Genomic DNA, 25012 nt, shown 5'->3' with positions numbered 1-25012 from the left:
ACAGCTGTCCAGAAAGCCTCTCTCCGCCCTCCCGACTGGTCAGGTTTGCTCTTGAGAGCTCAATGCCCTTACCATGATACTCCCTCATAGTCAGCTCTTACTTCTGAGCTTAGCAGCCGGCTCTACTGTGCTAGCTGCGAGCAATGATGGCGCGGCTCGACCCCGGGGTGTTGGCCCTGAATGTGAGTACCGCGATACCCTTCCTTCTGACAGCAGTTCCGGCCGCAGGAAATCATCTTGAAACTCCAGCTTTCACGGATCTGTTCTATTCTTTTTTCGAAATCCATTAATTGTACCGATTTTACTAATACTCAATATAGTTGCCAAGTTCTATAAGGACACGACCACTTTCAGTTGTATCTCTAACCCGGCAATCAAGATTCCATTCTCGGCAGTGAACGACGACTTTTGCGACTGCCCCGATGGCAGTGATGAGCCTGGAACATCCGCATGCTCTTACATTTCCAGTCAGTCTGCCCTGACGGTTGCTGAGCGACCCGGCCACGATGAGATAGAGCTCAAGGCCTCCCTCCCCGGGTTCTACTGCAAGAACAAAGGCCACAAGCCTGCATATATTCCATTTCAGCGCGTCAACGATGGCGTGTGTGATTACAGTATCTGCTGCGATGGAAGCGATGAATGGGCTCATGTTGGAGGTACAAAGTGTGAGGATCGATGCAAGGAGATCGGAAAAGCATGGCGGAAGCAGGACGAGCAACGCCAGAAATCCTTGACAGCCGCCTTGAGAAAGAAGAAAGAGCTTCTTGTGGACGCAGGTCGCCAACAGAAGGAGGTCGAGGATCACATTGAGAGACTGGAGATGGAGCTCAAGGGTGAGGAGCTCAAAGTCAGCCAGCTCGAACAGGATCTCGAAGAGATCCAAAAACAGGAAAGCAGGAAGGTTGTCAAGAGCAAGAAGAAAGGCAAAGTCAATGTCCTTGCTCAGTTGGCCAAAGAAAGGGTCGAGGAGCTACGCAACGCACTCATCGACGTACGCAAGGAAAGGGATGAGACTCGCTCGCGAGTCAAGGAACTGGAAGAGATTCTCGCCAAGTTTAAGGTCGAATATAACCCCAACTTCAACGACGAGGGCGTCAAGCGCGCTGTGCGTAGCTGGGAAGAATATGCCGCTCGGGAGGACACTGAGAACCAGGACGGCAATGCCGCCTTTGACAGAGATCTCGACGAGATCTCCAAGGCAGACAGTGGGGCCACTGGTATTGACTGGGACAAATGGGAGAATGAAGAGGGCGGCCACGAGTCAGATATCAGTGAGTTTGGTTCGTTTTGTGAAGCTAGACAAACTCAACTAACACAGCTATGCTCGGCAGTCTACCAGCTTGCCGCGTACCTTCCTCCTTCCATAGTTGCCTTCCTTGAGGACAAGTTCATATCTGCCAAAACCTTCCTAGAGAAAAACGGCATCTTAGCAGAGGCCGAGGGTGAGGCATCGTCTGAGCCAAAAGCCGTGGCTGAAGCGCGTGATCGTCTCAAAGCAGCCCAGGGCGATCTGAAGAAGATCCAGAAAACCCTTGATGAGCACAGGTCCGACCTAGAGACTGACTATGGCACTGCTTCTATCTTCCGTGCTCTCAAGGATGTGTGCATCAGCAAGGACTCTGGGGAGTACGAATATGAGCATTGCTTCCTGGACAAGACGCGACAAAAGCCCAAGAAAGGCGGCTCCACTGCTCTTATGGGCAAATTCGTCCGCATCAGTACCGTGTCTGCGGACGAGCTCAACGAGGCGGGCGAGCTTGTTCAAGTGGAGAAATTGGCCCTTGAGTACGCCAACGGCCAATCCTGCTGGAACGGCCCAGCCCGGTCGACAACTGTTATCCTGGAATGTGGGGAGGAGAACGAGATCTTGAAGGTGATGGAAGATGAGAAGTGTGTGTACTCGATGCTTGCCACCAGTCCTGCAGCCTGTGTTGGCGGCGAAGCCGAGGGCAATGTTGCCCCCAGACAAAAAGATGAGCTGTAATTGTTAAATGTTGGCTTTATCTTTTTGAACGATTATATACATTGGGACATTTCTTTTTCATCTTTCCTGCTGCTGGTTTATAGGTCGCTTCGTACCATTGATCTATCTAGACGGTTGAAGACAAGAAATCTATAGATTGAATCTCTTACGGTTTAGTAGCATAGCACTACAGTGTGTTCTTGGCATGCTCATCGATCTAGGTTTTCTTGTATCTAAACTAGGTAAGATCTCTCTACTTCAATGACTACATGTCTAAGTACAACACCTAGGCTGCTACCGAGCTTACAACGAAGGAGTTCAAGGTTGGTGTATCAACGCATTCATATTCTCTCTTACACTATCCAAAAGATGCCAACCGGAGATCGACCCAGAAACACAGGACAGTGGTTGACCGAGTTCATCTTATCGAATCAATTGCTGCAGTTCAGAGTTCAGAGCTGCACGAGAACCCATTCAATGCACACTGGCGAGGCGAGATGACCATGTGAGGAAAGCGATTTAGTGCTATAAGAAATAGTCAGCACACAGTCTTATACCAGTGGAAGGATACCAAGATGGAAGCAGTCATACAGTGCAGGACTTGCAAGAGCAGGACTTGCACTCGCCGGAGCAGCAGTTGCAGGTGCAGGGAGACATGTTGATGGATGGAAGGGTGGGTTGATTTGTTGGAGAACAAAAAAAAGGCTTTGGTTTGCTGGTTTGCTTAATTGGCTTGGAGATTCTTGAGCTTGATGATCAGAAATGAGGATCGAGGGCAGCCGTGTCCTGGCTTTTATACCTTTTCCCACCCCTCCAGGAAGAAGTCCTTGACACGCCATTGCAAAATCAAGTCGACTGATTCTCCGCGAAGATTGTCACATGCATGATTTCTTTTTTTTCTCTCTTTCCCTTTTTCCCACTATTCTTGCCATGTACGTTTCATGTTCCCCACTCTGTTCATACTAGAGGAACGCTTCGTGAAGGCATTCCTGCACTGCTAATTTTCTACAGTTGCCTAACAGGAACTGCGAATGGCGGGCCCAATCTAGCAGTGGAGACTAGATCAAAAGCTGGATGTCAATACGTCAAGCTTCTTGGTTTTGCTTTTGCTAAAGCTCTTTAGCATCACCATCTACGGCCTCGTCCTACCACGCCACCATCCTGCGGACACACAGTGGGGACGACGACAACGAGAGCATCTCTCCACAACGTTCTGCTGACTCCTTCTGAACTGGAAGACGTCATATCAACCGAGGGCTGTCTCGAAAACAGCTTGCCCAAAAGGGATGCCTCTTGCATAGTGTGGTACGCCTGAAGCGCCAGCATAAAGATACTACGGACTAGATGCAACCTCTTTCCACGCAGGAGCCAAGGAGGCTCTCTGCGTGTAAGAATTCGATCATGCAAAAAAAAAAAAACGCTGGTGTCTGCCCACTCGGCCACTGGAAGGAGCAAACCCCGTTTGACTTGGCTCAAATGCCTCATCGCTGGATCCACGGGGATATCCCATGCTCGTATGAGGCGCATTTTCAGCCTAAAGAGGGCTAAAAGGCCAATCATAATACTGGGTTTATCCTCCCCTTTGATCCATTCATGCATGCCTAACGCCCGTGTTAGTTCGCAATAGGCAGTCCAGCTGCGAATCCAACGGATAACAGAACCCCGAAGCCATCTACGCGTTGTTCAAAGAACTCCGTTGAATAGCACTTGACGGACGGTATAACATCCTACTACGGTTGTGCTTTAGGCAAGGTCCAGTTTCTCTCCCCGAGAGAGAGGGATAGAGAGGGTTAGATCCGAACCGGGAGCCAGTGAAACCATGCTCGGTCCTCCTCCTAGCAAGAGACTTGGAGGGGATGGCCAAGGATCTCTTGCGTGGCTAGACAGGGACCTGTGACTCCTTTTCTCCACTGTATTTTGTTTCCCTTTCATTTGTCCCGGGATGAAGTAATACCAAGCTGCGGTAACCGCGCAAGCCGAGGGAAGGGAGGGGAAGATGAAAAACCAGGACCAGTCAGACGAAGTGCAAGGAGGAAAAAAAAAAGAAAAGGCCCTGATTGCCTGATCTAGGTGAAAAGCCGCCTTTCCCTTCTCTAGGTTAAACTTTGACCCTCCCTCATCTCCTCTGGGGGGGGGGGCGGTGTCAATGTCTGTCTGCTGTGAGTTGGGCCACTGATCTCTCTGCACCATCATTGACGGAAGAGACCGGCTAGAAGAGATGGAGTAATAAGACTCTGTCCTCCCTTTACGTAAAAGGGCTCTAGATAATTGATGGCGGAGTGGTGTGTATCCACGTAAGAGGAGGTTGAGGTGAGGTGAGGTTGTTTTTATACTCGGACACCACCAAGCTTGGTTTCTGAGAAATCTGCAGAAAAGAAATGAACAAGGCCGGAATACCATTCCTTTAAATAATGGCTCAGGAAGGGGATCTCAGTGGGAACATTATCCTCGCCAACCTCTTGAATTGGATGGGGGGTTGCGCACAAGGTCCTCGTCAGGCCAACAAGGTACACATACAAGACGGTGAAGAGAGAACATAAGAGTCGTGTAGCAGGGAAACCTGCTATTGATTTAATACCGATGTTACTTATTCAGAAGAAAATGGATAATCAGACTACAGGAACATAAATGAGAAATCTCAAGAGTTTATTCCATGGCTAGCTACGACTATCCACGATAATCCCGACTCCCGGTGTCACAATGCCATTCACTGACCACCACCTAGGCAGAATAATCCCCAAGGAGACTTATCAATGAGAGAAGATATTTATTTCTAGAAGGCGTCATCAGCTAATGATAGCATTCTGGGTGGGCAAGAGAGAGACATACGGGGCACTTGCACCCGCCGGCAGGGCACTGGCAAGAAGCACCGCAGGAGCAAGTGTGATCAGGAGCTGCACGACATCATTCTGTCAGTTTAACGAACCAGAAAATCAACATATATATATATATATATATATATATATTGAAAAGCATTGAACGACGTATCAATATCGAGATTGCCCCGCCGAGTAGTTTAAACTACCCCGCCAAAAACGAGAACGGCATGAAAAGCACCATACAGCTGGACAAAGACATACCCATTATGAATGTTTCTTTCGGATGATACAAGGACTTGAATTGTTGCAGGTACCAAGAACGGACAGTGATGCGTGGTTGAGTGGTTTGTGGTTTGGTAACGTTGGAGTGTCGTTGGAGTGTCGTCGGAGGAGGGGGAAGGGGGCGGAATGCCTTTTATAACGACGGTTGGCCGATGACTCGATGCCGATGGGGCCTCGTACGAACCCGTGACTTTTGCGTGCAGCACAACAAACTTTGAGCAAACGAGCGAGTGTCTGCAGGCCGATAACTGGGTTGTGGATCAGGCCACTTTTTGCCTCTGGACTTTAGGTATGATAGAATCATGGCAATGTTTTAAGAACTAGAGGCAGCAAGTCCTCAGTACAGGGAATACTACATACTATTGCGATCTAATCTAATCTAATCTGTAGAGCAGGTGAATGCTGAATTCCCTGATTGGTTTTGCTTGTCAGGATAGCCAGGAAGAATAGTTTTCACCTCTCTCCTAATTCCTTAACCTCTATCTTTATTTCTTCTGCTGCATAAAACCCAAAGCATTGGTCTAGTCAAATGGCCATGCTTCTTCCCATGCAACTCTTTCTGCTTCGGAATGTGCTAGCTGGTCAAGCAGCTCCGCCTTTGCTTGCTTGAGAAGCCTTTTGACTTCATCATATTGCTCTGGTCGTACAACACCCTTGTCAGGCCACATCGGGCCTAGGGATTGCCTTAGGTTTTGCATTAGTTCCATGCCTCTGACTGCACCAGAAACATCCCCGTCAATCAAAGCAACCTCCTCTGCAGAGAACTGTAGAGGAAACGGTGGATTCCCAGCGGCTTGCACGCCCGGGAGGGCTGTCCATTCCTCCTCAAGATCAAGACATCTAGATTGATAGAATGCCTCCCCGTCTATCAGGAGATTTTGAGCGAGAAGTGGCATCTCAAAACTGGCGGTTTGCCGGAATTCCATGGCTTTGAATAAGGTTGTGTTGGTATTGTAAGTGAATCTTCGGTACAAGGCTGAGAGCGACATTTTTAGATACAGATCCTGGGCTTCCGCTTGCTCGGCGGAATCGAGTTTGTCGAAATCCTCCGGAAACGCTGGTGGGTCAAGGCCTGTCGATGGAGGGCCATCGTGATCAAGATAGTATGGCTGGCGTGCATGGTCAAAAAGCGGTAATACTTCGCTTGACTGCCAATCTATGATACCTAGTACCTCTGCCGGCCTCTCGGGACGAACAAAAATGTTCTCTGCATGAAGATCAGGGTGCCATAGAAAGGCAGACGTGATGGATGGGTCCGTTGGTAGAAGGTATTTTACGAGACGAAGATAGTTTCGAAGAGCCGCTGTCTTTTTAGAACGAGAGGGGCGGTACGTGCCAGGCCCATATAGCGATAACAGAGATCGAGGTAATCGGGTCATATCCTGCACACACGCAATCTCTCGAAGGCCAACCGCTGACCTGTACTGCTCTGCACTATTCCCTAGAGTGACCATGTAAGCACATGTTTTCGAAATGGCAGATTATAAAGTCATACAAGGGCCTCTATCAAAATCCAATCCTATCCTACCATCATCGAGGAATTCGCGACCTGTTGACGGGCCAACAGCAAATCGACGGTGTTTAGTGATAGAACTACCCCTCTTCGCAAGGGCACATACATCGGAATCTTCAATGTCGGAGTAATACAGACTTCCGTATTGGGTGAAAGATTTCGACATCCAGGCTTTTTGATATCCAGATATTGTTTTCACGAGTTCAAATCTTTCCTTGATACCCATCGCAGGCCAAACTGTACTGAGCTGGACGCCGGCGACCTTTTCCATGATAATGTATTCGGCGCCAACCGGGTTGTCTTCTAATTTAGAGCTCCAAGCTAACACTTTCGGTACTGGGGTGTGTAACTCATTACGAGCCTAGCAGTGAAGCATGAGATAAAAGGCAGAGCAATCAACAAGTTATAGACTCCTGCTTACAAAATCCATTGTTGCCACTTCGCTGGCAGTGGTGTAGTGAAATCGCCCCGCGTTCGGATTCGGTACTTTACCAACGACTTGCGTACCGTTGTGCATTGTGAAGAGGAAGGTCTTATTGAACATTCCGTCAGGGAACTTCTCCACCTGGACACACTGTGCAGATGTCAAGCCGACTGACTCAGCAGCACACTTTACCAACTCGTTCATATTGAATTCAACATGACGTATTGACATCTCCTGGGCTTCGTTGAATAGAAATCGGCCTCTTGTATAGCGGAACCAGTCATCGTTTGCGTTGCAATTCGTGTGGACTGACTGGTTGAGGCTGGTTGCCGATTGACCGCGAGGATAGGAAGACATCCATTTTTTCTTCTTAAACAGAGAAAATGCTCTGCGCATGATATTGAGTAACGCCGAGTAGAGTAATAGAGAGTAGAATGCAAGATGCAGTCAACAGAGGTAAAATCATGTGATATGCTAAGTCAGCAGCTGTCTTAGAGCATCTGTAGGGGGTGAAGGAGAAACGAAGAGGGAGGAAGCTCAGTATTTTATATAGCACTTAACTAGGCATAGCTGATCTGAGCGGAAAGGAGGCTATTTCGGTTGATAGACTGAAACAGCTCTTTACATTTGGCACAGCACATTCCACAGTACTTATTAGTACTCTCTGTTGTACAGAAATATCGATATTATTCTATATATTCTACTACCTACAGTCCAGTACAGTAGCACTTCTTATCAATCAGCGGACATGACAATTTCACCACACAGACCGTTCGACAGGGTGACGCCGTAATCACCGGCACCGACGGTGACATAGACGTAATTCGACGCAGAGCAGTCGCTAGTCTCGATACTGTAGCAGTAGTTGTCCTCGAACATGGAAAAGATGCAGATGGAGTTCTCCTGACAGGCGGCACAGCAGTCGTAAGCCGTCGCGCCAGAGGCCACCTTGAATTCTTCGCCGGTGATGCCCTGGTAGTCGATGGTGTTGATATACTCGCCTGCCAGGGCGCCAAAGTCGGAGCTAAACGGCAGGCCGGCAATGTTGTTTGTCGCACAGGCGGCATAGTAAGAGGTGGTGCTCACGGTTGTGCTGGTCGCCGTGACCGTCAGTGTGCTGGTCTCGGGGTCCGCGGTACTGGTCTCTGTAAGAGTGGAGGTGGTGCTATAACTCAGCGTCGTCGAGACATCGGGCACCACTGTCGAGGTGCTGGTGATTGTGGCAGTGTCTGTGGTTGTGGTGGTGGGAGTGGCAGCTGTCGCCGTAGCAGGCGTGGCAGTGACAGTCGAGGTGGAAGTGGTATGGAGAGTGACCTTGGCTACACACTCAACCGCGGTGGCATACTGGTAGTCGTATGGCCCTACCGCGCCGCATGTGTCCTCCTCTTCCTCCTCCGTGAGAGAGCGCTTCTTCTTGGCGTTTGTGACGGCCAGCGTTGTCGATAGCGTATCAGCAACGGGCGTGAACCCGGCTGGGGTAGGGACAGTAGTGGTGGTGATAATAGTCGTATCAACCGTGGTTGTCTCTGTGGCTGTGACAGGCGCCGGGGTGACAACAACAGTTGTCGTGTCGTATTCGGTTGAGGTAGTCGAGAAGGTGTCGGTAACAGTTGAGGCAGTGGAAATGACTATATCGGTCTCATAGTCGGTTAGTGTGACTGTGATAGCGCCAGGAGTCACAGTGACCGTATCTTGGGCGGTCGTATACACCACCACGGGATTTGTATCCGAAATGGTGCGGGTGATGCTTGTTGTAGGAATTGAAGCGACCGAAGTCAATCCCAGCTGAGAGTAACAAGTAACGGTAGAGGAAAGGTAAATATGGCTGCTGCTGGCCACGGCAGAGGAGGAACTGGCCGAGGCATGGCCCAGCAGGAAGCCTGCCATAAGAGCCAGAGGGAGAGACATAATGAGGGAGTGTTGATGGGAGAGAAGAGTTGATCAAAGAGTTGTCAGAATAAATTCAGGAGTAATGAAAGTCTAAATATCAAGGCAATAATGCCGCCTAATCCGAGTTCCATTGATCCTGTCGGCTATTATCACCACAATGTGTGTACTTGGTAGCTATGATGACTATTTTTATTATGAGAAAAGTTTATAGAGTACTCTGTACTGCAATTGTAAATTTATGAGTAAATCCTCAACTACCATGGGATTATGACTGAGTGTATCTGTACAGCTGTACTTGGCTCCAAAGATACCCATTTGAAGAGCATTTAGATGAAGTCAAGAGCAAAGTGAGCCTGTGTAATTTTAAAGTCTGTGCAGACGATCAGCAACTGCTGGTACCAGTATTTATCATGTTTGTATATCCATTGCTCAACCCTTGGTTTCAGCTATCCCCAGGATATTGAGGAGGAAAGCAGGCATCAGACTATTAGAAAGGCGTAATAGTAATAGATTTACTAGAAAGAGGGCAATATAATTGTACTCACAAATGGCATCATATCCCATCTAAAGTACCCCTGACTGGTCCCTGCTAAGGCGTCAGGGTCTGCGCCACCCGCCAGGGACGTCTCTGCGGGATTTTAATATTTTGTAAAAAATCCAGGATGTAGCTGAAGAATATAAAGGTATAGGAAGAATTAAAAAGTTTATATATTATTTTCCAAGTTCTACTACCACCCTCGTAAAGTTGTGGTTTTTATTTATAATATTTCTGATTTTTAGAGAGCTGTATATATATTTACTGTCTATGGAGTATATGGAGTGATGAACCAGCAAGATACTATGTCATTATGCAGCGAGATCTAATTTGGATTATAGTAGTCTATCATTATAGACAATTCCCACATTCATTTCAGCATATACGGGCCTCGTATACCCAGCTGAGCTACCAGGTACAGAAACAGGGTTATAATACGAAGCACCTACTTCATTCTCCTCAGCCATCTGAAATATTTACAACGAGCAAGAACCGTCATGGGAAACTTGGTTTGATTGAGTAGACACTATTCATGCAATCTCTTGACAAAATGGAAACCATCAGACTCATCACCTGTCTCTGCGGTGCTGTAAGGCAGGCCGTCGAATTAGATCCGTCAACATACCCTACCACGCTCAACCTCTGTCACTGCAGCACCTGTAGGACTACTTCAGGACTGCTCTTCACCTCATACCATTTGCTAGAATCCCAACCGAAAGAAATTGACAGTCTTTCCCAGTACCAACAGTCAAAGTCTACCAGTCGCTATTTCTGTAAGACCTGTGGCGCACACGTTTTCGCGCTGGCGATGACAGAAAGTGGTGATCAGCAATACCTATGGGCGGGTCAGTTTTGCAGAAGATGCAACGGAAAGAATGTTGGTCAAGTGGTTACAGGAGGGGCTCAAACATCGGAACTAGCTGGCATCAATCTCCCGGGTAATTTGTAACTGCTATTATACAGTCTCAAGAGAAATACCAGTTGCACCTCATGCATGTGTTGGAAGACGGATCGGTGCCCTATCTTTTTGCCCTAACAGCCCTTTTTGGGAACGCCATGTGACTTGAGCGGGGCATGAAAATAGCCAATGGTATCAAAGTCGGTCTGGCCAATCAGAATTTTGGTGGTACCTCATTTCTTAGACAGAATCAGTTGCTGACTCGAAAGCGAATACTTCTATGACCGTGAGAAGAAATACCTGATATTTACTGTCCAAATAAAAATCTAGGAATACAATAATTATCTAAATAATAGCCATCAGAAACTTTGCTAAATGACTTATAAATTAACTGTGAATTCGACTGAATCCGGAGTACTCCTTACAAGCACCAGGTATCTTGACTCTTCACCGCTTTCCTAATCCCTCAAGCTTGTGAAATTTCCACATCCCGCACCGCTTCCCACTGCATCATTTCGCGAACACGCGTTTCCCAGCAGCAGCTTATTACTGCAGCTATCCTTCAGCCTGCACGTCTTTTTTTTTTCTTTCTCGGGAGTTTTTTTTACCTTGAATCCGCCGGAAAGCGGTCGGTTTTTCCGACATGCCGCCAGCATTCGAGTTCCGCGGGAACAACAATAGCAGGACTGACCGGCGAGCGCCGCGTCCCAAGCAGGAATTCACGTTTCGGTACCCGCGGCCTGGAACTGCAGAACGTCCCCTGCTAAGGAAACAAAGAGAAACGACACCGGAGCTTTTGCTTGGCGCGAATGGTAGCAGTGAGAAGCCTGCGCTGAAGTTTGCGGCGATCGGGGATCTCAGTGATAGCGACGAGGCAGAGATGGATGTCTCCTCGGAGGATGAGGATGAGGATTCTCGCCCTCGCAAGAAGCGTATCGTCGAGGCGGAGAAGCCTGCTCCAGCACCTGCTCCGCGATGGTCGAATCCTGATCCGTACACTGCCCTTCCGCCGCCCGATGAATCGCAGTCAAAGAAGGTAGACGTGGTGAAGATGATTCGGAAGGCACGACTTGCCGCCAGCGCGTCGCGCCCAGAGGACAGTGATGCCGTTGTAACGAATGAAGACTTTATATCCTTTGGCATGGAAGACGAGGAGGAAGACGGAAACAGGGCTCCCGAGAATGCACCCAGGGGCCCTAGGAGTCAGCTTCAGGAGTCCGATCCGGCTCTTGGAAATCGCAAACGAACCCACGACGATGAAATCAAAGGGTTTTCCAAGAAGCTTGGCAAACCGATCAGCAGGTTTTATGCCGATGGTTCAATATTGGACGAGTGGAGAACTTTGACGCGGGAAACTGCATCGCCGTGGCTGGATAGTATGCCGTCAAGCTTACATCTAGGTGCCAGGTTAGTTGTCTTGAGCTTTTCTTACCCTCAGATCCCGGTTAAAATGACTTTCTGACGGATTAAAGACTGCATAATGAAATTCTTAGTTTCTACCACTGGGTGAAACCTCAGTTCTATGAACAAATTGTTCGGTCGGACTTGATTGCCAGGCTACAGTCGGCATTTCAAAACAGATATTACGGTGTCCAACTGCGTCCGTTTGGCTCGTTCGCATCTGGCCTCTACCTGCCCACTGCCGATATTGATCTTGTGATGCTTTCCAGCAACTTCATGCGCAACGGCATTAGGACATTCGGTGAACGAAAAGGTCAGATCTACGCCTTTTCAGCCTTTTTGAAGAACCTCGATATTGCAGTCCCAGGCTCTATAGAAACCATCGCACATGCAAGGGTCCCGATCTTGAAGTTTGTGGACAAGTTGACGGGCTTGCGCGTCGACTTGTCCTTTGACAATGACAGTGGAATCGTCGCCAACAGGACTTTCCAGCAGTGGAAAGAAGAGTTCCCTGCCATGCCCGTGGTTGTATCTGTCATCAAACAATTTCTACTTTTGCGCGGTTTGAACGAAGTGCCCACCGGTGGCTTGGGTGGGTTTTCCATCACTTGCCTTGTTACCAGTCTGATGCAGCACCTGCCTCATGGTAGAGTAGAGCAGAACCTTGGCAGTCTTTTGATGGATTTCTTTGATTTCTATGGCACCAAGTTCGACTACGAAACAGTTGGCATCAGGATGAGCCCGCCCGGCTATTTCAACAAGGTAAGGACTGACTTTCTATCAAACTGGCTTGTTTCTAACAGACGTGTATAGCGCGTCTACAAGGTTTATAGAGAAAACAACAACGAGCGTCTTGCCATCGAAGACCCCAACAACCCGGAGAATGATATCTCAGGCGGAACCCGCGAAATCCACCTAATTTTCAGGTCATTTGCGAACGCTTACCGGGTACTCAAGACTCAGATGTTATCGACGTCCATGTCTGCAACTTCAGAGACTAGTATCCTCAGCACTATTATTGGTGCCAACTACGAGGAGTATGCGGCACAGAGGAGTCGCCTCCACCGTGTATTTCTCACTGACCCTCGATTTGCTCAATACCAAACGCCACCCACGCCGCCTCCTCCGCCAGGACCTCCGCCGCCAGTCGAATCCGCTCCTCCACCGCCTCCTCCAGGACCCGCGCAAAAGGACAAGGCGACAAAAATGCAGAAGAGACAGCAGGCCTTGCGCGATCGTGCTCTTCGTCTCAAGAAATTGCGACCTGATATTGCTTCCACGATCCCAAAATCCATCAGTAACGAACAGGCCCTCAAACTCGGAGGCTATCAGACTCAATCTGAGATGGACCGAGACCTTCTTACCCGAGAGAAGACAATGCAGGTCTCGGCGTCGACCTGACTTGGAACGCCAAATATCTGTACAGGATTCTTCGCTGATGAGTGCAAACTTACAAGTTTTAACTAATGGGTCAACCGCGTACCATCATATGACTGTTTTTTGAGCCATTCTCTTTTTGTTTGCGGACGTCATCTTGCAAGACTGATACCCATGTTTATGAACAGGCGAAATTGTGGGGTTTCATTGCTCTTCTTCTATTCATGTTTGTACGAGTTGGGGTCAACTGAAAACGTCAGGCTAAAACTTCTCATGTCTCTCATTATCTGAGCTTCCCACGGTGGATGCCAAAAGCTTACCTAGGGACCAAAAATAACGAAAGACACCCATTTCACTTTTTCTTTTCTTTTTTACACATTTTCTTCTGGGGCTTCGGTTCAGGCGCGTCCGTGCCTGGCGTTTGTTTCGTTGCTGATTTCCAATACTAAATTTTGATTTCAGGTATGATGGGATCAAGGAGTCGATCTCGAATCCACACCACTGGGTCTGGTCTGTCGCTCCACACGCTGCAGATGGTCGATTTCCACCTTTTATGATCCGATTTCAGATACATGCAGGGAACATCTTCACCGGAGGCAGACTACTTCAGCCCTGACAGCAGAGAAAAGTGAGAAATAAAATGGTATATTCCCCGCTTATTTGATTGATCGAATACCTTGCACTCTCTTTCTCACCAAGGGAACGCTATATGCGGTTGCTTGGAGAGGAGGATAGATTGGCACCAGCTTTCTCACTTCATTGCAGTATCAGGATTGATTGTCATACAATAGAACCCTGAGGCATATCTTCGATTAAATAGCATGGTTTCCATCTATACATACATAAACAAACATGGCCTTAAGTCTATCTGAAGTACACGCATGCGAGATCCAGCTCTAATCGCACGTACTCTACCCGAATGAACTACATCGCAACAAAATCAACTCGGCTTGCCCTATGAAATAATGTATACGGTATGATCAAACGGTAACCTTCGTGCTGGCTAGCACAGCTGGGTCCGCCGCCTCCAGCGGGGGTGTCAGCATGCAATCACCAAAGATACCGCAGGACACTTGCTCAGCGGCCGGAGGGGTGCCGGCACTCGCGCGGAGGGCAGCGACGTGCTCTTCGGGGAGAGAGTTGACGAAACCGGGCCCCGGACTGGCCCAAGTGTAATCCACCCATTCCGGGCCTAGGATGTCCCTGATCCCCTGCGTTAGAGAGAGGATGCGCTCCCGGCGCGAGCGGGACCAGGCACGGTCAGTGACCAGGCCGTTGGAGGGAGTGAGGATGCCGGGGGCTTGAACTATTGATTCGTCTGGTAAGAGGAGGGGGGCATTGTCGTCATCGTTATCACGGGTCTCTAGCCCGTCGATGATACTGCGCCACACGCGTAGGGTTTCGTTGAGCTCATCCAAGTTGCTCACGCCCATCACGCTGACTCCCAGGCGGTTGCCGGTCCCTGTGTGAGCGGCAGAGAGGAAGGCCGGGTGGGAATCTGCGGACTGCGCCAGCGGGGAACCCAGGGACCCTGCTTTCGCGGCGCTGAGCAGCCAAGACTCGAGCGCGTAGCGGATGGCGATGACTTCGATCCTCTCGCCCTGCGTCTCTGCCCAATTGCTGGCGTGGTGGATGACGGTGCGCAGGGCGTCGGGGGCCGGGTGGAAATCGCCCATGCTGCCGATGGGCACACCCGTGCGGCGCAGAAGACCCATGCCTAGCGGCGAGGCGTTGGGGATCACGTCTACCTGTGCGGCGACCAGACGGGGCAGTCCGTGGGTCAACAGGCGGGTGTTCTGCAGAGTGTAGTTGGCATACGACATGACTGCGTCGAGGGGTTCGCCCGTTTCACGCAGAACCATCTCCGCCAGGTCGCACAGCACGTCGACTGGATATCCGGAAATCCCCACGTAGCGGACGGTGCCCTGCACGTCCCGGATGCGACGCAGTTCCCGCACGGCCTCCAGGACCTCGCCGGCACTCACAAACTCCACATCATGGCAGTATACAACGTCCAGGTAGTCGGTGTGCAGCCGCTGGAGGCTGCGACGGACGCTCTGCCGGATCCACTGGGGAGAGTAGTCGAAAGACGAGGAGGCGACCCGGCCAACTTTCGTCAACAATTTGTACGTGTTCCGGGGGAATTCTGAGCACACGAAATCCGTCGCTAGGGCCCGACCAAGCAGTTCCTCCGCAGGACCATAGTAAGGCGAGGTGTCGAAGGCGCGTACACCGCGAGAGAGGGCGTGATGGACGAGCTCGGTCGTGGGCAGCGCATACGGATCAGGGTTATACTGCGAGTTGAACGTCGCAGTACCCATGATCAAGGGCGGAAGGTCCGCAGACAGAGGAACAGAAGGACGGCCCATGGTTCGAGGAATTACGGGCTCGTGGTGGGAGGCGTGCGGTAGACAGAAAGAGAATTGTCCTTACGATCGCGGGGTCGATGGAGGGGGGCGATGAGATAAGGGAGATGGCAAAAAAGGCCAGAGTGGAAAGTATGCAAACGCCAGATCTAGGCGGATAAAGGCATATTTTTCTTTTTTTAGTATTTCCACCTTCTCCGGTCTCAAATCATCGTCTATTGGAAATAGACGGAGAAGAAGGGATATCCGATCCTGGTGGAGGCTGCTGCGATCGATCAAGGCATGGCGCCATGGGCTGCTCTGATTAGGTGACGGCGATAGAAGTAAGAGAAAAAGAGAGAGAAAGACTCATTGCGGGTCTGGATGAACAAGGGGAATACCATGGTAGTTTATAGAAGATAATGTGGTTGTAATTCTTGTCTGCAAAAGCAAAGACAGATCCTGCAGATCATATCTTATCCGCACTAAATGCTGGGAAAATAGCCTGAAAATCTAACAGTAGTGGTCTTATATTGTCTGAGAGCCTCCAATAAAGTCTGGTGGATAGGTTGCTGAATAGCAAACAACATAAAACATAATATGGTACACGGATATTCCTGTCCCCAGGGAAGAGCGGAGAATAAGAGAGAAATCAGACAGAAAACAGAGCGGGAGACACAGATAGGTGCTACAAGGTCGAGATATTTCTCCGGGAAACCAATCAATAATATACATGAGAGTAATGCCTCAGTATTGAAATCAACAAGAAACCAAGAACGGGGGCTAGCAGCGGTCGAGTCGAGACAGGCAAGACCACGCATCGCATGCCGAGTGAGAAGACTCGCCTGGTTGTCGATTCGATAAAACGCGGTGGAAATAAAGAGAATCAGGCTCTATCAGTTTTCTGCACAGCCCACGCCGAGTGTAAAAGAAGCCCAGAAACGCCATGCTATGCTGCCGAAAAGGAGTATCGAACGTGGTGACGAGGAAGAGTCGAGTCGAAGATCGAGACGTGACGGAGGGGGTCATGTCAGCGAGAAGAGCCTTCGGTCGCGTTAACGGTACATTGCACGCCCATCACCGATCCTTGTACACCTTGGGATTCCAACCTTCACGAAGCTCCTTGTCCATGGCCGCCTTCCGCTCGGCCTCGCGGACCTCCATCTCAATTCGTTCGCGTGCGCGAAGGATTTTGCTCTGCAGGTAGAAACTGCCGCCCTTCTGTGGGTCATTCATGTCAAACAGCTTCTTGAACCGCTCCATGACGCTCTCCAAATTGGCTTCTCCTCCCTGAGGCGGCTTGACGTTGAGAATCTTGCACGCCTCGTCCAGCGTCAGCCCGGACGACGCATACGTGTTGACCGTCCCGGAGTTGCCCTTCTGAGCCGCAGCGGCATATTTCCCCTTCGCCTGCGCTTGCTTGTATGCCTCCCCAAACGCCCGACCGAACACGCGGGCGCCCGTGACGACGACCTGGGCGACTAGACGATGGGCCTGTGGCGGACGGTGGCACTCTGGTCAGCGCTGCCACTGCCGTGTCTCAAAGAGAGAACCAAAACTCACCATGGCTCACAGAAAACAATCTGCTGCTGTTGAGAAAATATTCCGGTCGTAGGAATCAAGATGACTGGGTCTGTTGTCGGGTGAGAGACAAGCGGATGGTTTGCAGCGTCGGGATTCGGAAGGGAAAATTTTGGCGCGGTTTAGCGCCAGAGAGACTGGAGCGAGCAGCAGCGCAGCAAACCAGGAGGAACGAGGATGGGAGACGACTGTAGGACACAGGAAATTGCTAGAAACATTGCTGTTCAAATGAAAGAAACTATGCTCATATCAATGAGCACTTGAATTATATCATGGGGATGCGAGTTTCAGCTTGTCTGCCCTTCCACTGTTCAACTTCCCGACCACACCCCCATCACATGTCTACGCTCACTATCGCTCCGCGGCCAGTTTCGTTGACCCTACAAAAAAGGCACCCCCCCCCCCCCCGGACATCGACTCCGCCAGTTGACTCGCTGTGCTTTCTATCAATATATCTGTCATGCATGAGTGATATATTTCCTGTTTCTACCTGCGAGAAGAAACCCTCCCTCCTCGACGAAACGCCCTCTCCTTGGTCCTGTTGCCAGACCGCCCGCGATGACCTTGCTGGATGCATATGACATCTCTGTTGGATGGCAGCACTCGGTAAGCACAACGCACCCACCTTTGCAGGCTTCGATCGCTTCCCCCCATCAGTGAATTACGGCCATGTCGATACTGATGGTGCTCTAGACGATCTTCCGTGGATAGATTCCATGTCCCGAACATCATACGGCCCAGATAATGGCCTCCAGCCGGACTCGCAACCACCGACGGTTGCTGCCTTCTCGCCGCCCACGCTGTCGGGCTCGTCTCTGGCCTCCAGACAGCGCTCTAGTATCATCGTCCATCGCAAATCGCCGCTGCTCGTTGCCACGCCGCCCCCCGTCACTCGTGCGCTCGCCTACTCGCATCCTTTCATCCTCCCGTTGAACAAGCTGGTCGGGTTGCTGACATGGACTTCGGGGGATCCGTGGCAGAGCTTTCTGCTCGTCACGGGGTTTTGGACGGTTGTTCTTTATGGAGATATTGTAATCATGTGGGCTGGTCCGATTCTCGTCGTGGCGGGCCTGATCTTGGGCATGTACTCGCGGCGCTACTCGCCCTTGTCGTCGACCACACTGACGGGTGAGAAACATGGGGCAAAGAAAATCGCAGCGGAGGCGTCTTCGACACGACACCACAAGAGTCTGGATGAGATTGTTGATACGGTGAGAACGTTCACTACGCGGTGCAACATTCTGCTCGAGCCGCTGTTAGACCTTACCGACTTCCTGTCTACGCAACGGACCGCCACCTCTGCCACGACAAAACCGGCTCTGACGGCGCTTTTCTTGAGAATACTACTCGTGACCCCTATCTGGATCTTACTGACTCTCCCGCCTTTCTACATCATCACCACTCGCCGGGTCGTCATGGCCGTTGGTACCATCGTCCTTACCTTCCATTCTCAGCCTGCAAGAATTTCGCGTGTGATTCTCTGGCGGTCACTGACAGTCCGGCGGATCTGCTCAATGATCACCGGTCTGGACTTCTCGGCAGATTCCGGGGCGAGCGGCACCGGCCAGTGGCTCAAGACCCAGAGTCAAGGCCATGCGATGAACATCGCCACCAGACGCCGTGGAGATTCATCCGGCATCCGCTTCACCTTTGTTCTGTATGAAAATCAACGCCGGTGGCTCGGGATCGGCTGGACATATTCTCTTTTCCCCGCCGAACGTGCTGCATGGACCGACGAGCACCTGAATTCCGTGCCGCCAAAGGACGAATTCGAGCTGCCAGACGTCCAGAGCGTGGACACAAAATGGCGTTGGGTGGAGGGTTCAGACTGGCGCATTGAAGGAGCCGACGATTCGATCTCAAAGTCCGAGTCCAAGGCTTCGGATGGAGGTGGATGGATCTATTATGATAATAAGGTATGGAGCTTTGGATAAGCAGTCATCTTTTTTTTTTCTCAACTAATCAATCCGTGTAGTGGAATGACGGTCGTCGAGGTCAAGATGGCTGGGATCGATACACCCGCAGAAGGAAATGGTACCGGGATGCGGAGCTGGTAGAGGTCGCTTCTGCCGAGGATGAACAAGAAGATGACCAGCAGCCCCCAGTACCCGGATCGACGCAGGAATCGCAAGAGAAGAACAAGAAGAAGAAGGATCAAGAATCTTCTTCCCCCGACAGCACGAACGACGCCGACAGCAAGAGTCTAGCCGCGTCCACCACCCGCCGGAGACGCTGGTTCGGCGGGTCCAAGGGAAGCGGAGGAGCCGGAGCCGGAGCCGGATCCAGCACACACACACTTATTATACCCGACAATAGCAACGACAACAATAACGACAGTAGTAATCATAATAACGAGACTGGGAAATCCTCAGCCATCAGCAGCGACGCCCATCATTCGCGCAAACCCTCCAATCTATCCAGCGGACACAGCTACAGCAGCAGCGTCGGCAAGGACAGCAATACCAGCGAGAGAGAGAAGGATCTGGTCCATGTGCACGACCATCTCGATCGATGGGCAGCCCGCGCTGCAGGGGGCACGGAGAGAGCGGAGCGCGAGCTGGGACTAGGCGATGATGTCAATATGGGCTTGAGCTAGCCTGTTCTCTATTTCTTAACTTTTTTTGGGGCGCGGTAATATAATGAATATAGCAAAAAAAAACATGTCTCATTGGTTCCGTATACATGAAGCTCTAGCCAGGCCCCGATCATTTACCATTTCTCGGGAGTTTAAAGGTCTATTTGTATACCTAACTACTGACCATCCCGATATCGAGCAGGCCGTAGGTGTTATTCAAAGAGGTGTCACCAAAAAGGTATCTATGCCAAATTCAACTCCCACTGCAGCTCTTCCAGCATGTCTAACCAGTTCTTCGTTCCCGTCTCCCACAAGATACCCAGCAGCTGTTTTGCGCGGGTGACATTTCCGATCCCGAAATGATCGCGCAGATTGTCCAGGGACTGGCCGACCAGGTCCCGGTCTGAACGGGTTTCGCTCTCGCTGCCTGCGATGAACAAGGGGAACGTCAGGGCTGAATATTCGCAGTTTGCGTCTAACCGGGTCTGTCTCACGCGGCTGAGGAGTCTTTGCAGCGCTTCCTGCGCAGAGACAGACACCACGGCAGAGAAGGGGGCTCGGTCTGCTTGTCGCTTCAGCGTCGCGTGTAGATAGAGGTACGCTGCGTCCCGGAAGCAGTCGGCGACCATTCGGAGGCGAGAGATCCTCTCGCCGGTGCATCCCCCGGGGATGATATATGGTCGGGACATATATGTCCAATGTCGAAGGGCGGTGTCTCTGAAAGTCGAAGGGTTTTAGAAAAAGCAAAAAAGAAAGAGAGTCAATCATGGCCCAGCTGGAACGTACACTTTAATAACTTTGGACAAAAGTTCGGAGTGGTCGTGGAGGCTATGTAGCTTGGCAATCTCAGCACAAATCTCGATGATCTCTTCGGTATAGCCCATATAGATATCCAGCTTGGTGACTTTGAGGTCATCTGCAGACCCGACGATTTGGTGCGTGGGAATGGTAATTCTCGCCATATTCTCCGCGTACTTGATACTGTACAGGTATTGATGTTAGTCTGGGGTATCACTTCCATTAAGTCAATAAAACAGAGTCATACAATCCTGCTAGAAAGTCTGCCACATCGCGATTTAAAGTTGCAAACCCTCCACGATTGATAATTAGCTTCTGCAGCGCATTGAAATGCATAGTCCATTGCTTAACGCTCCCCCGAACAATCTCGTATTTGCATACAAGAGCGACGGCTAGGACAATGTCTTCCGAAAAGATCTTGGTCGGGGAATCCGTCAAAACTGCGCGAATGCCACCGAGGGTTTGCACATAGTACTTCACGGCGGCCGCCTGGGCCCTCTGCGCTTCCTGCGCACGATTGGAGAGATGGATTGCAGAGAGGGCGCAAAGAGCACGAAGAAGAAGAGGAGACGACATTGCTCTGGGGACTAGCAAGGCTCGGAGAGGATTGCCATCATTTTCCAGGTTGGCGATGAGCCTAGAGGCTGTCTCTGTATGATATTGAAGGTAATGTGTTTCTAGGGTAGTCAGATGACTGATATGTCGTGATGGTTCAGAGCCAGGTACCAGAGCACGGCGGGCATCTCTATATGTCTTCAAGTTTAATACACCTCTGTCTTCTGTCTCTATGCGTTCATCTGTTTGAAAAGAGCTCTCATCGGGGCTGCCAGGAATTTCATTTGAATCGACAGACTTGTAACCCTGACTGCTGAGAATTGGAGAAGACGGTGATTCTTCTGACAAAGCAGACCCTGACGAAGAGCAGCTGGTTCTGGGTCTCTTCCTTGGTCTTTGACTCCGAAAGACCCGGGTGGAGGGATCCAGGGGTTCAGTCCACATGGACCCGTACCCGTCGCATATTCGACCGAGTCTGACACAGTTCTGGCAGCTGTAACCGCCGGTCAGTCTCGAATGGTTTGTCTTGATTGATCGATCGGTAAAAAACGGTACCTCGGTTTCGCCTCATCGCACCGTTTCCTCCTCGTTTTGCAGGTGAGGCAGCCTGAGCGTGTCCAGCCAGACCTTCCATCGCTCCGTCGTTTCCTAGTCCGAGTTGTTGTTTGAGTGTCTGTCAGCATTCTTTCTTGCAACAAAAGCGACATCAGAACTTCGTATATCTGGAGAAGGCGCGGATTGCGGAGGGGAAGAAGGAGCTAAGCCCAAATTGTCATTAGATACGCCTAGAATTGCCTCCTTATCGCCGATCGTTTCTCGGTGCAAGTGCGTTGCCACAGTTAATTTTGCAGTCAACTGGTTACCTGTTACTGGTCAGTTGGGTAATTAACAGTGGTGCCTACACTATGTCTGTAGTCAACTGGTTAAGTTGTTAGCCGTTTATGACAATAATATTTCTGCTTCCCGCTGGTTTACAACAGTAAAAGAGCATCAGATGAGGAACATTTCTTTCCTAGGCAACATGAGCAGCTCTTTGCTAAGAGAAAGATAGGTTTATACTAGACAATTCTTTTTTAATTGTCAGTATGAATAAACACCTAGTATGTAGTATTCATCAGTTTCTTGGGGTATTCCACTTGGGTATACGGAGTAGTTATATTCATTGCCTTTACTAGGAAAATCCTTGCTATTATCTAAATATTCAGCTATTAGTTACTAATTACTAGCAGTAACTACCTAATTCCTTCACGTACAAAAAGCATGGCTCCGATGTCAAGTCACTTCATCTCCGAAATCACGTAAAAAATACTCGCCGCCTCAGCCCATGGCCCTATGTAACAAGGAATTTCTGACCGATATTGATAAGTCCCTTATCAGTGGGTATATTCCCCACCATCCCAGATAGGCAAGTCCATCCAGAGCTCTTCCGAGTCCCAGGAAATTCATTGCTCGGCATTGTTCAGCAGTCGCACAATGGCAACGTATTTAAAGCTGTTCCATCCTGCTCTCATGCAAATAATGATACTTCCAAATCAATCCTTCCTTCCTTCTCCTTTGGTGTGTGGAAGATATCCTTTTCCTCTCCCATTACACGCCACATTCCTTGAGACCCGCCTCTCCTGTACAGACCACCGGGCAGCCACTCAACCTATCTTCCGGGGTTCCGCTTTGACGTTGGCAATTGACATCTTACTGTCTCTATTATCTTACTCCTCACAATGTCGCTGGCTTCAGAAAGGGCGTCGACGGCTACTGCTGTCTCCCCTCACCCGTTCGATCCTATCCAACCGGCCGAGATCACACTGGCGGTTCGCATCCTCGAGGCGGCTCTTCCTGGTATCCCATTGAGGTACAAGCGCATTGATGTCAACGAACCTGTCAAGAAGGATGTCATCCCATATATCGAGGCAGAGAGGCTGCGGATGCCTCTTCCTCCCAAGCCGACCCGTGTTTTGTATGTGATGTTCCACCGGTTGGATACCGGGGCGTTCTTGAAGGCATTGCTCAACGCCGATACCAAATCTCCTATTTTCATCAAGGAGTTGCCGAGGGAAGTTCAGGTATGTCTCTTATCGAGAGTCCCCATAGCCTTGCCACTACCAAGCTGACCGGTGTGATCTTCTGTCTGACAGGGCCCTCTTGACACGGATGAGGTGACGGAAATCGAAGAGCTGTGCAACAGACACCCCGCTGTCCTGGCGGAAATCGAAAAGCTCAAGCTTCCTCCCGGAGTGACCGTCTGCAACGATCCATGGATGTACGGCACAGATACCCCGGATGAATCTCGACGACTGTTCCAGTGCTTCATGTACATTGTCGAAGTGGATCATCCTCAGAATAACCACTATTCTTTGCCTTGCAAATTTTCTCCCGTCTTCGATGCCACTACAATGGAGTTTGTTCGCATGGATTATCTGCCCGGAGGTGCAGACCATCAGACGGCTGAGACGTCGATGTGGAAGCCTGTCAAGACCATCCAGTACGCCCACGATCTCCTGGATGAGCCGTTGAGAACGGACCTCAAACCATACATTGTTCAACAGCCGGAAGGTGCCTCGTTCTCTGTGGACGGCAACTTTGTCTACTGGCAGAAATGGCGTTTCAGAGTGGGCTTCAACAACCGGGAAGGCCTCGTCCTTTACAATGTCACGTACGACAACCGCAACATTGTCTACCGTCTTGCAGTGTCGGAAATGACTGTCCCTTACGCAGACCCCCGTGCCCCATACCACAGGAAACAGGCGTTCGATGTGGGTGACTGTGGATTCGGCGTTGCTGCGAACCAGTTGTCTCTCGGCTGTGATTGCCTGGGTCATATCAAATACTTTGACGGCTGCAGGACAGACGCGAAGGGCAACCCCGTCACTCTGAAGAACGTTGTCTGCATGCATGAACAGGATAATGGGCTCCAGCACAAGCACTCGAACTACCGTTCCGACGCCGCTACTGTGGTTCGCAACCGCCAACTGGTGCTTCAGATGATCTGCACGGTGGCCAATTATGAGTACATCTTCGCATACATCTTCGACCAGGCGGCCAATATTGAGCTGGAGGTCCGAGCCACCGGCATCCTTTCTACAGTGCCCTTTGACAACGAAAACGGCGCTACTGTCCCGTGGGGCACCAACGTTGGCCCTGGAGTCATGGCGCCCTACCATCAACATATGTTCTCGTTGCGCATCGACCCTGCCATTGATGGATTCAACAATACAGTCTACTACGAGGACAGCGTGCCGATGCCTGAAGATGAGAACAACCCGTATCTCGTCGGATACACGACTGAGCAAACAGTCATCAAGAAGTCAGGCACCGCAAACACCGACGTCGCCCGCCACCGTGTCTTCAAGATTCGCAACGACAATGTCGTCAACCCGATCACATACAAGCCCGTCTCGTACAAGCTCGTCACGGTCCCAAGTCAGATGCTCTTGGTCAACCCCAAGGCATTTGGATTCAAGCGCGCCGAGTTTGCGACCAAGCCGATCTGGGTCACCCAGTACCGGGATGAGGAACTGTATGCTGCCGGCGAGTTCACCAACCAGAGCAGAAAGGCGGACGGTGTTGAGACATGGGTACAACGGAACGACTCGACCGAGAATGAAGATGTCGTCTTATGGCACAGTAAGTCTTTTCCAAATTTTTTTTCCCCTCAAGAAAATCATTCCATTCTAACTGGTCTCAGCCTTCGGCCTCACACACAACCCTCGCATTGAAGACTTCCCCGTCATGCCCATGGAGAAGATCAGTGTGATGCTGCGGCCAGACGGTTTCTTCACCAAGAATCCTGCCCTCGACGTACCCGCTTCGGCCCAGTCTTTCAACAAGTCAACGCTTCACCCTGAGCCGGTCATTACGAGCTCCTGCTGCTCGAATATCTCTGCGGGATCCAAGGCAAAGTTGTACAAGCGGCTGGACTAAATTTATGACCGATTTTCACTAGAATTTACCCGCTGGATGGGTTTGTGTTTATATGCATATATAGTATGATTATGTTTGTTTTTATTATAGGTAGATAAATATACCAAAATGACACATAAGAGAGTGTTCTGCTCAATT

The 25012-nt window shown here is 50.3% G+C and overlaps 14 protein-coding genes across 14 annotated transcripts; 5 read left to right on the top strand and 9 right to left on the bottom strand.

Moving 5' to 3' along the window:
• The first annotated feature begins 9 nt into the window (after positions 1 to 9).
• ASPZODRAFT_136844 (hypothetical protein) lies at positions 10 to 2375 on the top strand. Its single transcript, XM_022724148.1, has 3 exons — positions 10 to 182; positions 321 to 1271; positions 1332 to 2375. Exons 1-3 carry the CDS (start codon positions 74 to 76, stop codon positions 1982 to 1984), a joined length of 1713 nt encoding a protein of 570 aa, XP_022577479.1. The 5' UTR covers positions 10 to 73; the 3' UTR covers positions 1985 to 2375.
• On the bottom strand, positions 2091 to 3054 carry ASPZODRAFT_1246996 (hypothetical protein). Its single transcript, XM_022721400.1, has 5 exons — positions 2619 to 3054; positions 2555 to 2563; positions 2443 to 2488; positions 2346 to 2370; positions 2091 to 2292 (listed from the first exon to the last, which is right to left on the bottom strand). Exons 1-5 carry the CDS (start codon positions 2800 to 2802, stop codon positions 2197 to 2199), a joined length of 360 nt encoding a protein of 119 aa, XP_022577478.1. The 5' UTR covers positions 2803 to 3054; the 3' UTR covers positions 2091 to 2196.
• On the top strand, positions 2660 to 3235 carry ASPZODRAFT_136843 (hypothetical protein). The gene has a single exon (XM_022724147.1). It carries the CDS (start codon positions 2847 to 2849, stop codon positions 3084 to 3086), a length of 240 nt encoding a protein of 79 aa, XP_022577477.1. The 5' UTR covers positions 2660 to 2846; the 3' UTR covers positions 3087 to 3235.
• Positions 3236 to 3608: 373 nt separating this feature from the next.
• ASPZODRAFT_1245681 (hypothetical protein) lies at positions 3609 to 4808 on the bottom strand. The gene is made up of 2 exons (XM_022721398.1): positions 4793 to 4808; positions 3609 to 4736 (listed from the first exon to the last, which is right to left on the bottom strand). The coding sequence occupies exon 2, from the start codon at positions 4361 to 4363 to the stop codon at positions 3707 to 3709; it is 657 nt and encodes a 218-aa protein (XP_022577476.1). The 5' UTR covers positions 4364 to 4736; positions 4793 to 4808; the 3' UTR covers positions 3609 to 3706.
• ASPZODRAFT_136840 (hypothetical protein) lies at positions 4645 to 5194 on the bottom strand (the record flags this gene model as incomplete). The annotated part of the gene is given in 3 exon segments (XM_022724146.1): positions 4645 to 4736; positions 4754 to 4857; positions 5044 to 5194. Coding segments are annotated over 2 exon segments (255 nt in total), but the record flags the coding sequence as incomplete, so codon positions are not given.
• A 391-nt stretch (positions 5195 to 5585) lies between these two features.
• On the bottom strand, positions 5586 to 7232 carry ASPZODRAFT_154943 (hypothetical protein; the record flags this gene model as incomplete). Its single annotated transcript, XM_022726153.1, has 3 exons — positions 5586 to 6505; positions 6560 to 6938; positions 6999 to 7232. The coding sequence occupies 3 exons, from the start codon at positions 7230 to 7232 to the stop codon at positions 5586 to 5588; spliced, it is 1533 nt and encodes a 510-aa protein (XP_022577474.1).
• A 398-nt stretch (positions 7233 to 7630) lies between these two features.
• ASPZODRAFT_136833 (hypothetical protein) lies at positions 7631 to 8938 on the bottom strand. Its single transcript, XM_022724145.1, has one exon. It carries the CDS (start codon positions 8907 to 8909, stop codon positions 7737 to 7739), a length of 1173 nt encoding a protein of 390 aa, XP_022577473.1. The 5' UTR covers positions 8910 to 8938; the 3' UTR covers positions 7631 to 7736.
• A 2029-nt stretch (positions 8939 to 10967) lies between these two features.
• On the top strand, positions 10968 to 13126 carry ASPZODRAFT_75323 (hypothetical protein; the record flags this gene model as incomplete). Its single annotated transcript, XM_022730040.1, has 3 exons — positions 10968 to 11731; positions 11797 to 12487; positions 12539 to 13126. 3 exons carry the CDS (start codon positions 10968 to 10970, stop codon positions 13124 to 13126), a joined length of 2043 nt encoding a protein of 680 aa, XP_022577472.1.
• A 449-nt stretch (positions 13127 to 13575) lies between these two features.
• Positions 13576 to 15471, bottom strand: ASPZODRAFT_154940 (hypothetical protein; the record flags this gene model as incomplete). Its single annotated transcript, XM_022726152.1, has 2 exons — positions 13576 to 13629; positions 14116 to 15471. 2 exons carry the CDS (start codon positions 15469 to 15471, stop codon positions 13576 to 13578), a joined length of 1410 nt encoding a protein of 469 aa, XP_022577471.1.
• Positions 15472 to 15877: 406 nt separating this feature from the next.
• ASPZODRAFT_136829 (hypothetical protein) lies at positions 15878 to 16472 on the bottom strand. The gene has a single exon (XM_022724144.1). The coding sequence runs from the start codon at positions 16266 to 16268 to the stop codon at positions 15933 to 15935; it is 336 nt and encodes a 111-aa protein (XP_022577470.1). The 5' UTR covers positions 16269 to 16472; the 3' UTR covers positions 15878 to 15932.
• On the bottom strand, positions 16365 to 17286 carry ASPZODRAFT_136828 (hypothetical protein). The gene is made up of 2 exons (XM_022724143.1): positions 17011 to 17286; positions 16365 to 16941 (listed from the first exon to the last, which is right to left on the bottom strand). The coding sequence occupies exons 1-2, from the start codon at positions 17011 to 17013 to the stop codon at positions 16525 to 16527; spliced, it is 420 nt and encodes a 139-aa protein (XP_022577469.1). The 5' UTR covers positions 17014 to 17286; the 3' UTR covers positions 16365 to 16524.
• A 156-nt stretch (positions 17287 to 17442) lies between these two features.
• ASPZODRAFT_136826 (hypothetical protein) lies at positions 17443 to 19078 on the top strand. The gene is made up of 2 exons (XM_022724142.1): positions 17443 to 17634; positions 17722 to 19078. The coding sequence occupies exon 2, from the start codon at positions 17745 to 17747 to the stop codon at positions 18960 to 18962; it is 1218 nt and encodes a 405-aa protein (XP_022577468.1). The 5' UTR covers positions 17443 to 17634; positions 17722 to 17744; the 3' UTR covers positions 18963 to 19078.
• A 767-nt stretch (positions 19079 to 19845) lies between these two features.
• On the bottom strand, positions 19846 to 21400 carry ASPZODRAFT_146525 (hypothetical protein; the record flags this gene model as incomplete). Its single annotated transcript, XM_022725189.1, has 3 exons — positions 19846 to 20320; positions 20390 to 20584; positions 20649 to 21400. 3 exons carry the CDS (start codon positions 21398 to 21400, stop codon positions 19846 to 19848), a joined length of 1422 nt encoding a protein of 473 aa, XP_022577467.1.
• Positions 21401 to 22543: 1143 nt separating this feature from the next.
• Positions 22544 to 25008, top strand: ASPZODRAFT_104276 (hypothetical protein). Its single transcript, XM_022720857.1, has 3 exons — positions 22544 to 23016; positions 23089 to 24577; positions 24639 to 25008. The coding sequence occupies exons 1-3, from the start codon at positions 22675 to 22677 to the stop codon at positions 24872 to 24874; spliced, it is 2067 nt and encodes a 688-aa protein (XP_022577466.1). The 5' UTR covers positions 22544 to 22674; the 3' UTR covers positions 24875 to 25008.
• Positions 25009 to 25012: the final 4 nt, after the last annotated feature.

Source organism: Penicilliopsis zonata (genome assembly GCF_001890105.1).
Source record: "Penicilliopsis zonata CBS 506.65 unplaced genomic scaffold ASPZOscaffold_22, whole genome shotgun sequence".
Taxonomy (NCBI): Eukaryota; Fungi; Ascomycota; class Eurotiomycetes; order Eurotiales; family Aspergillaceae; genus Penicilliopsis; species Penicilliopsis zonata.
This window is presented reverse-complemented; position numbering and strand designations above follow the sequence as displayed.

What these genes read in the sequence shown, in the direction of transcription:
- ASPZODRAFT_104276 (XM_022720857.1), top strand. Translation starts at nt 22,675, where the DNA reads ATGTCGCTGGCTTCAGAAAGGGCGTCGACGGCTACTGCTGTCTCCCCT. An exon ending in AGTTGCCGAGGGAAGTTCAG is followed by an intron (nt 23,017 to 23,088) that starts GTATGTCTCTTA and finishes TCTGTCTGACAG; the next exon opens with GGCCCTCTTGACACGGATGA. An exon ending in AGATGTCGTCTTATGGCACA is followed by an intron (nt 24,578 to 24,638) that starts GTAAGTCTTTTC and finishes AACTGGTCTCAG; the next exon opens with CCTTCGGCCTCACACACAAC.
- ASPZODRAFT_136843 (XM_022724147.1), top strand. Translation starts at nt 2,847, where the DNA reads ATGATTTCTTTTTTTTCTCTCTTTCCCTTTTTCCCACTATTCTTGCCA.
- ASPZODRAFT_1245681 (XM_022721398.1), bottom strand. Translation starts at nt 4,363, where the DNA reads ATGGTATTCCGGCCTTGTTCATTTCTTTTCTGCAGATTTCTCAGAAAC.
- ASPZODRAFT_1246996 (XM_022721400.1), bottom strand. Translation starts at nt 2,802, where the DNA reads ATGGCGTGTCAAGGACTTCTTCCTGGAGGGGTGGGAAAAGGTATAAAA. An exon ending in ATCTCGCCTCGCCAGTGTGC is followed by an intron (nt 2,371 to 2,442) that starts ATTGAATGGGTT and finishes AACTCGGTCAAC; the next exon opens with CACTGTCCTGTGTTTCTGGG. An exon ending in TCCTGTGTTTCTGGGTCGAT is followed by an intron (nt 2,293 to 2,345) that starts CTCCGGTTGGCA and finishes ATGCGTTGATAC; the next exon opens with ACCAACCTTGAACTCCTTCG.
- ASPZODRAFT_136833 (XM_022724145.1), bottom strand. Translation starts at nt 8,909, where the DNA reads ATGTCTCTCCCTCTGGCTCTTATGGCAGGCTTCCTGCTGGGCCATGCC.
- ASPZODRAFT_136844 (XM_022724148.1), top strand. Translation starts at nt 74, where the DNA reads ATGATACTCCCTCATAGTCAGCTCTTACTTCTGAGCTTAGCAGCCGGC. An exon ending in CCGGGGTGTTGGCCCTGAAT is followed by an intron (nt 183 to 320) that starts GTGAGTACCGCG and finishes TACTCAATATAG; the next exon opens with TTGCCAAGTTCTATAAGGAC. An exon ending in CGGCCACGAGTCAGATATCA is followed by an intron (nt 1,272 to 1,331) that starts GTGAGTTTGGTT and finishes TATGCTCGGCAG; the next exon opens with TCTACCAGCTTGCCGCGTAC.
- ASPZODRAFT_136826 (XM_022724142.1), top strand. Translation starts at nt 17,745, where the DNA reads ATGTCCCGAACATCATACGGCCCAGATAATGGCCTCCAGCCGGACTCG.
- ASPZODRAFT_136829 (XM_022724144.1), bottom strand. Translation starts at nt 16,268, where the DNA reads ATGCGTGGTCTTGCCTGTCTCGACTCGACCGCTGCTAGCCCCCGTTCT.